General features: G+C 36.2%; 1 protein-coding gene and 1 long non-coding RNA gene across 5 annotated transcripts in view; both read left to right on the plus strand.

The window, feature by feature from the left end:
* LOC110442317 (synaptotagmin-6-like) overlaps positions 1 to 7,599 on the plus strand; it is a 137,730-nt gene extending 130,131 nt beyond the window's left edge. For 3 of the 4 annotated variants that reach the window (XM_021485872.1, XM_021485865.1, XM_021485878.1), the window contains exons 4-6: positions 3,645 to 4,088; positions 5,066 to 5,183; positions 5,927 to 7,599. In XM_021485872.1, the coding sequence (XP_021341547.1) occupies positions 3,645 to 4,088; positions 5,066 to 5,183; positions 5,927 to 6,231 (867 nt within the window). In that variant the 3' untranslated portion in view covers positions 6,232 to 7,599. The remainder of the gene's footprint in view (positions 1 to 3,644; positions 4,089 to 5,065; positions 5,184 to 5,926) is intronic. The other variant, XM_021485886.1, reaches the window with a different exon arrangement.
* Positions 7,600 to 8,254: 655 nt separating this feature from the next.
* Positions 8,255 to 9,588, plus strand: LOC110442336. Its single transcript, XR_002462007.1, has 3 exons — positions 8,255 to 8,364; positions 8,429 to 8,605; positions 8,724 to 9,588. It is a non-coding gene; the product is annotated as an uncharacterized LOC110442336 (long non-coding RNA).
* Positions 9,589 to 9,872: the final 284 nt, after the last annotated feature.

The raw sequence follows: 9,872 nt of genomic DNA on the forward strand, positions 1-9,872 counted from the left end.
ATTGGTGATATATAATATAGCTGCCTTTGTTAAAGGTTTATTGTGTTTCACACGGCTGTATCAGACTTTAGGTACTCATAACCCTACAGTATACACAATCATCAAGCTATTCCATGTCTCTAGGGTATGTCATATCAGAATCGTCAAGTTAATTACCTATATAAATACTTTACTCCAGTATGTTCAGATATATGACACTCAATGTGGTTATACATGTAGGAAACACGGAGTGACGTAATCTTGGTATATATGACACTTTCCTACATATACACATCAAGATTAGGTCACTGTGACCTATATTTAGGGCCCTGAATCATAGATACAGGTGTCGCATAGTAATCACAATCCTGTCTATCAACAGTTTTGTTTCTGGAGATCAATATTATCTCAGAATTAAAAAAAAAAATCTTTCTCAAATTTGACATTGGTCCTCATTGCAGAATCCAGAATACTATACAATCTATTTAGAATTAAGCATGGTGATATACTGTGATATGTAGATGTGCAATAGGGTTTTTAAAATGATAATGTCATTTCCAAGGTCACTGTTACTAAAAATAGCTAGATCATGGGAGTTACAGCCCTCATCTTGGAATCCAAACGACTAATATGTTTGAAATTGGACATGGTGATACTTTATGATATATATTTGTAGATGTGCAATAGGGGTTAAAAAAAGGTTTTAAGGTCTAGGTCACTATTACTAAAACTAGTCCATAGGGGAGGGGGATACAGTCCAGGACATGAGTAGGCCCTTGCTGATCTGTCAATGTTCTATTTTGAACCTCAATTTAAGGAAAAATAATTCCTCGATCAATTCTTCTATACTTTTTCATATATGATCATCTCTTCCCCTAGCTAAAAAACACTTTCATTGCAAATTTTACAAGAATACGGACCTGCAGGAGAAACAAAAAAACAAGCTTTTGCCACTGTGTAACTTTTTAGTACTTGGCTGTTCCAGTTTTTGAATGCGACCTAGCTTCGGCAATAAACAATGCAAAGACCTCTTATCCTGCCTTCAGCTATAATCTGTAATCCTGTTATACTGTAAGGATTCGCTCCTCATTTCAATCTCAGTACTCCGTTTATATATGTACAACCTTCCAGTACCAGCACTGGCTAGGGCCTACTTACACTGCTAGATTAGTTCTGACTTGGTTTATGGTGACAGTTGTGACCAAATTGACAAAACAAATGCAAAATAAAATCTTACCTAATTACACTGGATGTTATTTATAACTCTCTTTTACCAGAATGTAATTTGTAAGCTGGATCTGGAAAATTTGACTTGTGACCTAGATGCACTCAATGTAGTTTCATGACCTAGTAAAGTAATGCCAAATGTCATCTGTGACCTAGTTCCACTAAATGTCACTTATGCATAATGTCCTTTGTGACCTAGTTACATTGTAGGTTACTTTGATATCGTTTTACACTAAATATGACTTTTGTGATATTAAGTAACAATGAATGTCATTTTGAGATCTTGGTTCACTGAATGTAATGTGAGACTAACACCATTTTCGATCAAGTTAAATCAAATGTCGTTAAACATATCACCATCTGGTTTCCATGAAATGTTGAGTGACCGAGTTACATTAAACGTTACTTGTGACCTAACATGCATTGACCTGTGTGTGTATGAACATATGACCTAATTTCAATGATATGATATTTATAATTTGATCAATATTGATGAATATGCTGCAAAGTTGAGTCACATTGAGCTATGGAAATTGACTTTTAGCTGAAAAGTTGTTTCTCTTCCTCTCTTTGTTGCTCACTAAAAATAAATTTCATTCCCAAAGATTAAATACAATCGTTATTTTCCACTTTTCTCTCTGGTGCTTAGAGGAAAGACCAAGTCAATCTTGAAAATCAATTACGAGATGGTGATGGTCATGTGCGGTGGAGTCCCATGTCCACCGTCGCCACTTGACTACTCGGCCCAGACTTAAGCCTGTCATGGCGAGCCAGGCTCAGTCTCTATTTACGGCTCCAATCCATTTTGTTGTAGCTGTCGATTATCTGGCAAAAAACTGATGTCAGTGGCAGCAATGACTTATTTAACTGTAATCTGTGTGTAAATAGATATGCATGTGAGTGTCATTCCCAAGCCTGACAAATCACCACACCGACTCACATTTACTTAATCCTATACTGGCACTCTTGAGGCCATAGCCCACAGATTCTTATTTTTTCTTTCTGCGAATCAATCACATCCATTTACAGTTATGCAATCTGGACATTTCAGCAAAAGTAATTCATTGTTTTCCTCTTTATGTGTTTCCCAAGAACGACATTTTTATTCTGTACTTAAGCTAATTACAATCCCAGACCAGAGCCGTGTATGATGAAGTTCAGATCAATCCTTTCAGACATACAGGATCATAGACACCCTAGTACAATACAGGGTTCACCTGAAAGGCTTCTTATTTATATTTATCTATAGAAAAAATATTCTACATCTATATGATGGTATTCGACATCATTAACTCTGCTAACCCTTTTTAAACTTGTTATCTTTAGTTTACTGCCCATTTGACTATGTATGACTTTGATAAGTATGACATCGATAAGTATAACATTTATATGTATGACATTGATAAGTATGACATGATAAGTGACACTAATATATATGACATTGATAAGTATGACATTTATATATATGACATTGGTTAGTATGATGATAATAAGTATGACGATAATAAGTTTTACATTGATTAGTATGACGATAATAAGTTTTACATTGATTAGTATGACGATAATAAGTTTTACATTGATTAGTATGACGATAGTTAGTATGACATTGATAAGTATGACGATGATAAGTTTGACATCGATTAGTATAACGATAATTAGTATGACATTGATTAGTATGACATTAATGAGTATGACACTAATATGTATGACATTGATAAGTATGACATTTATATATATGACATTGGTTNGTATGACATGATAAGTGACACTAATATATATGACATTGATAAGTATGACATTAATAAGTATGACACTAATATATATGACATTGATAAGTATGACATTTATATATATGCCATTGGTTAGTATGATGATAATAAGTATGACATTGAATAGTATGATGATAATAAGTATGACATTGAATAGTATGATGATAATAAGTATGACGATAATAGGTTTTACATTGATTAGTATGACGATGGTAAGTTTGACATCGATTAGTATAACGATAATTAGTATGACATTGATACACCAAAGGTAACAAGGAGGGGGTATAGATCCAATCAGACATTAATGTCATACTCATTAATGTCATACTAGACATTAATGAGTATGACATTAATGTCTGATTGGATCTATACTCCCTCCTTGTTACCTTTGGTTTTGTTCATATTTATCTTTATCAATTATATCCTTTTGATGACGTCAGTATGTTGTTATATGGATCTAAACGTTTAAGTGGATCTGACGATTAAATGTCCTAATTTCATCAGATGCAGTTTCAGCATGTCAATATTGCTTCTAAAATTTAGAGCCTTTTAGTTACATATCATAAGCATTGCTGTTTAAAAGCAGAAAAATAAATATATATTTCTGACATGTGATAAGCAGCCCAGCCTAACTTCCAATATATCTAATACTTGACATTCTGTTTACAGCATATGTTACAACGCCAGCACTCTTTGCCCTTGAGTCGAGAGGAAGAGAACCTCGGGTCAGTCAACTTCAGTCTCACATATAATAAAGAGACACACCTCCTCACAGTCAACATAATCCAGGCTGCTGATCTGACCCCTCGTGACAATTGTGGTAACCTTGACCCCTACTGCAAGGTATCTCTTTTACCTTCTCATCGCAGCCAACTTCAGACTAAGGTCCACAACAAAACTGTCAACCCTAAATTTGATGAGGAGTTTATCTTTGATGTGTCGCCTCATAAGCTGCCTTTCTGCTCTCTGGAGATACTGCTGCTGGACTTCGACCAGTTTTCGCGACACGAGATAATCGGTCAGATCAAGCTTCTGCTTGATTGTGTTGATCTACAGGAGCAAGCCGTCCTATGGAAAGGCATCTCGCCAATAGAAAAATCCAAAAGTAAAGATGTATGTACCGTACAACATTATTGTCAGGCCTTGTTCACGGTTAATTATCTGGTGCCCATACAGACAGCAACTCATCGACAATGTTGTACCACAGTTGGGGTTATTTACTTTGGGGTGCCATAGACATTTGCTGTGTGTAATATTTATTTTCACATAAATTAGCATTATTAAGCATCAGTCACCAATTCAAGTATCACACTAACAATTATACATAATATATACACGTGCAAGTTTCGTGAATTAAAATAATGTCCTTGCAAATAAATATGGAAAGGTAAATTTGACAAATAATTGTGCATGAAGGATACTATTAGCTATAGGCATTATCTTGACGTAGATAGTATTCAGACAAATTTGTTTGTTTTTTGTCTTTATTGCTTTGTACAAACATTTTATCATTGGTTTGACTACTACAGTATATGCTACGGGCACTGAAACAAAAAACTCTCGTTTGACCTATGTTCCATAGGGGTATTACAATCTGTCCAACTATAATCTATTTTTTAACCGTGACCTTGAATCAATTACAACAATTAACTTACATGCAGGATAGAGCTATTCTGTGTTTTGAGTGGATCATATATGTTTGGGTGTAGTGTCTATAGACCCTTAAGTTTGACATTAAATGACTACTACATCTTTCAATCAAACACATGTATGAAAGTCTTAATTTGAAATGTTTGTGCTGTGGAAATCATCACTAATGTTGCATTCACAGAGTGAGACTTACTTAAAGATTTACTACATGTACTAGGAAATATACATATATTGCAACAGCATTGACATCAGGACGGAGAAGTCGATCAAAACAAAATCTACTATAGTCACTGCTAATATACTTTCTATGAATGGGTCACTACTTGTATAATAGTTGGGGGGTTTCTGATACTTCATGTAAATTAAGTACTGTTTCCCAAAGAGCCTTGACAGGAGTCACTGTTCAACCATTCTGTTAAAGCCCACTTTTTTTATTTCAGCAGAAGGATTATGGTGACATCATGTTTTCCATGACATTCCTGTCTAGTGCAGAGCGTCTGACAGTTGTGGTCACCAAGGCGAGGAACCTCCACCATCTTGAGGAAGGCAAATTACTGGGTGAGTAATTTATAAGCAATGATGGCATCCTCAATATTCCAGGGGTTACGTTCACTTTCACTCTCTGCACTGCTGGAATGTGTCATTGCAAAATTGAAGGCACACGGCTAGCAATTTGATTTGTCTCGTAGAAAAAAATATTGACCAATCGCTAGGCTGATACCTGGGCCTTTGAAAATTACAGAGCACTGACACCCGACTTTAAAGCCTGTAAATGTTACCATTACATTATAGCGACATTCTTCTGATGTACATCAAAGTATCAAACTAGTCTTCTCATCTCATCCACAAGGAGGCACACACTGAGCCTTCGATTTTGTCATGACATATTCCAGGGGTACAGAAAGTATAAGTGAGCTTAACCCCTGGAGTAATCGAGGATAGCCACAATATTAATGTTAATAGTGAGAAAAATGAGCATGCCACAAAGTTGAAGCCATGAGAGGGTTAAGTATGCCATTGTAACAAAACCATTAGAAGGAAGGGTGATTGTTCCAAAATGTCAGAGCCATGAAAAAGGGGATTAAAATGTTATGTAATTAAATCTTAAATCATATGGCATTCTAAACTATTAATACATCTTTAAAGTATCATAGAAGGTTGAACTTTAAATAACAAGTTGTTTGTATAGAAAATGTTCCTATCCTGGAACAGATCCATTTTGATTTTTTTTAAACATGTATACTTTAGGGTTTACATACGAAATTGACATCATCATTAGAGATGTTTGCCATATTTTACAGATGCTTACGTGAAGGTGTCCCTACTTCACAAGGGTAAACGTGTGAAAAAGAAGAAGACTTCGGTAGTTCACCAGTCACAGAACCCGACATGGAATGAGGCTCTGGTGTTTAGTGTGAGTCGGGAAACGCTGCGCCACCTTTCCATGGAAATGATGGTGTGCCATGAAAACAAGCTCGGAAATGACAATCTTATCGGGCGAATTAGGATCGGAAACGAATCCGAAGGTGATGAGCGTGTTCACTGGAATGATTTGATATCGTTTAGGAGTGCGATGGCTCGCTGGCATCCATTGTCTCCCCTCTGACGTAGGTGTGCGTGGTAGTGACCCTCGAACACCTCATCATACAAAACTTACCAGTGACTACAAAACAACATTTTGTTGAGCTTCTGACATTGGTAGAAGTCAAACATGAAGAGATAGAGGTAAAACAAATGGAAAAATACATCAATGAAATATTAATATGCCCATGTATCACCTCTTGAGAATGCTTTGTACAAACTTTCACTTGAAATGGAATGGGAATTATTTTTACCATCAAAATGAAATAACATTTTGTTTGAATGATAGTTTTACAATTTATATTTTGTATGTGTGAAAAATGTTCTTGACATAGCGCAATAATGTTAAATTTTGGACAGGCTTTGTAGTCCTAGATTTTAGCTCTCCTTGTCTGAAAAGTCATTCAGCTATCCATGTGTTATCTGTCAATATTTTTACATTTCCAAAATCTTAAGAGGCAGTTCCACAAATTAGTCTAAATTAAGGCTGAACCCAGCATTATCATTAGCAGAACAAGATGTGATTACAAATTTGTTCAAATAGCATGCCCAAAAAAAAAAAAAAAAGCAAATGCATTTTGGAATTTTTCACCTGCGGTAAATTTAAATTTCTATTTTAGTAAAAAGTGTTACCCAAGGTCAAATTTTATCATCTAGCCTTGTACAGACATAATGTAAAGTTATTTGCTTTGAAACCATAAATGTTGAAACCATGATTTAGTTGATGATTTTGATAACTAACTCATTCACCCCTGAAATTTCATAATGAACTATTCCAAGCTTAGAATCGGAAAAGTTGAAATGTGTCTTCAGGGATGAATGAGCTAAAGTCATTCTCAGGTGTCAAAGTTAAAGGATCCCTGTACCACTGCCAAAAACTGTAACTTTTGTATTGGGAAATGATTTTTCTGGCATGTTCATAGCGTTGATAAATCATATCCAAAAAAGAAAACCATACTTTACCCGTGTTTTGACAGTGGTGGGACAGGGATCTTAAACATTTATATACACTTAGTTTCAATTAAGTAAAAAAAAAATACATTTCTTGACAGATCAAAGAAAAAAGACAGTTGAGCAATACAGGTCCCATTGGCCTCATAGTCATAAAAAAATCTGCATAATATTGATATCCATGACTGATATTGTGAAGTGTATAGTGTATAATGATCATTTTGATGCAATAATGACTGCAGACCCTAATATCTTCCATAAAGACAAGGTACTTCATGGATACCTAGCATTTAGCTGAGGCATGTATTTGTACCCGTTCTACCTAAGTCAAGACCAGGGCTCGTATTCAAGAAACTGCTCTCATGCTCAACCATGGATTCTGTGCTCAAATCAACTTGCTTGTAACTCACTTAAATCATGTCACACGGTAAAAAAATGTCAAGTGCAACATTTTAAACAATTTTTTGCTTAAAGTTTCTCTAAAATTCTTCCAAATCACAGACAAAATGTGATTTTTTTATTCATTTATCACTGAAACAAGCAATTGGGCTTGAGCACAGAATCTGAGTTTGAGCATAAGAACGGTTTTATGAATATGGACCCAGGTACCGATGTATGTTTTCAAAGTGGTCCCCCTCTTAAAGTAATAAAATGTTTCTTTTCTTTTCACTTGCACCAACCAAAAACCAGTCACTCAAAGTCAAAATTAGGAAAAAAAGGGGTGTTAATGTTGTGATTGAAACATGTGTCAGTGTATTTATAAAACATGGAGTTTGTACCCTTAAACCAAACACATATCGTTGGCTGCTCCTGTCTACGCCAGTCGTTGGACACATGGAGTCGAGACATCATACCTGATTTGTATGGTACTCATGCTTTCCTCATTGATCATTGTGTGTGTGTTGATTTATTGTGTGTGGAGCAGATTGTCTGGAATATCTGGATGTTGTAACCCTAGAATGTGAAGGTATGGACCCTCCTCAAGGTACACAGTGCTATATGAATACAAGAGTACAGTATGGATATCAAGGTGTTGTAGGCCCTATATGTAAAGACCCTCAAATAAAAGGGTACCGTGTGGATATCAAGGTGTTGTAGGCCCTATAGGTAAAGACCCTCAAATACAAAAAATCAGTATGGATATCAAGGTGTTGTAGGCCCTATAGGTAAAGACCCTCAAATACAAAAGTACAGTATGGATATCAAGGTGTTGTGAACCCTGTAATCAAGGTTAAGACCCTCAAATAAAAGGGTACCGTGTGGATATCAAGGTGTTGTAGGCCCTATAGGTAAAGACCCTCAAATACAAAAGTACAGTATGGATATCAAGGTGTTGCAGGCCCTATAGGTAAAGACCCTCAAATACAAGAGTACAGTATGGATATCAAGGTGGTGTAGGCCCTATAGGTAAAGACCCTCAAATACAAGAGTACAGTATGGATATCAAGGTGGTGTAGGCCCTATAGGTAAAGACCCTCAAATACAAAAAATCAGTATGGATATAAAGGTGTTGTAGGCCCTATAGGTAAAGACCCTCAAATACAAAAGTACTGTGTGGATAACAAGGTGTTGTAGGCCCTATAGGTAAAGACCCTCAAATACAAGAGTACATTATTGATATCAAGGTGTTGTATGCCCTATAGGTAAAGACCCTCAAATAAAAGAGTACAGTATGGATATCAAGGTGTTGTAGGCCCTATAGGTAAAGACCCTCAAATACAAGAGTACAGTATGGATATCAAGGTGCTGTAGGCCCTATAGGTAAAGACCCTCAAATACAAGAGTACAGTGTGGATATCAATGTGTTGAAGGCCCTATAGGTAAAGACCCTCAAATACAAGAGTACAGTATAGATATCAAGGTGTTGTATGCCCTATAGGTAAAGACCCTCAAATACAAGAGTACTGTGTGGATAACAAGGTGTTGTGAACCCTGTAATCAAGGTTAAGACCCTCAAATAAAAGGGTACTGTGTGGATATCAAGGGGTTGTGAGCCCCACAAGGAAAGGTTTGGATAATTGTCATAAAAAACAACAATAATAAACAGTAATACATCGCGTGCATTTAGGTAATGGACGTCCCCATTCTTGTCCCGGTAAAAAGTAAAAGACTTTACAGGGACATGAAGCAGATGGATACAGTTTTGGGGTGGCTGATACATGCATGCGCGGGGACAACTTACAAACTTAATATAACTATATAAAATATATACATATATATATATAACACATGTATAAACATAGCTATTGAATGTAAGGTGTACGAATAGTGAAAGACCACCTACGTGTGGACACTTTATTGTTCGGGGGGCTGATCCAGGGCTCCTCAACCCTGGCAGCCTCCAACAATCACTGAATATTCGCATATGCATATGTCAAAGATCTATGAAAGTGAGAATATCAAAATGCTGAGGGATTAAAATTTGTATATAAAAAAAAAGTAAAGACCCTCGTATACTTGAAACAATTTAGGGGTGATGTAACCCCTGTATACAAAGATGTTGAACCTCATATACATGAACTAGGTGTTGCCACCATGGCAGCTGTGTCGGGGTTCTTCTAGCTAAAACCCACAACCTTTTTGTCATCCATAGAAACCGTACCGGAGGGGGACTATAGGTTTGCACTTCATTTGCCAGTCCTTGGGTCATTACATGGATACAGTTGAGATTCCCTCCCTACAACCATATGAACAAATTCATGATACCCTGATTGA

This window comes from Mizuhopecten yessoensis, unplaced genomic scaffold (genome assembly GCF_002113885.1).
Source record: "Mizuhopecten yessoensis strain PY_sf001 unplaced genomic scaffold, ASM211388v2 scaffold1883, whole genome shotgun sequence".
Classification (NCBI taxonomy): Eukaryota; Metazoa; Mollusca; class Bivalvia; order Pectinida; family Pectinidae; genus Mizuhopecten; species Mizuhopecten yessoensis.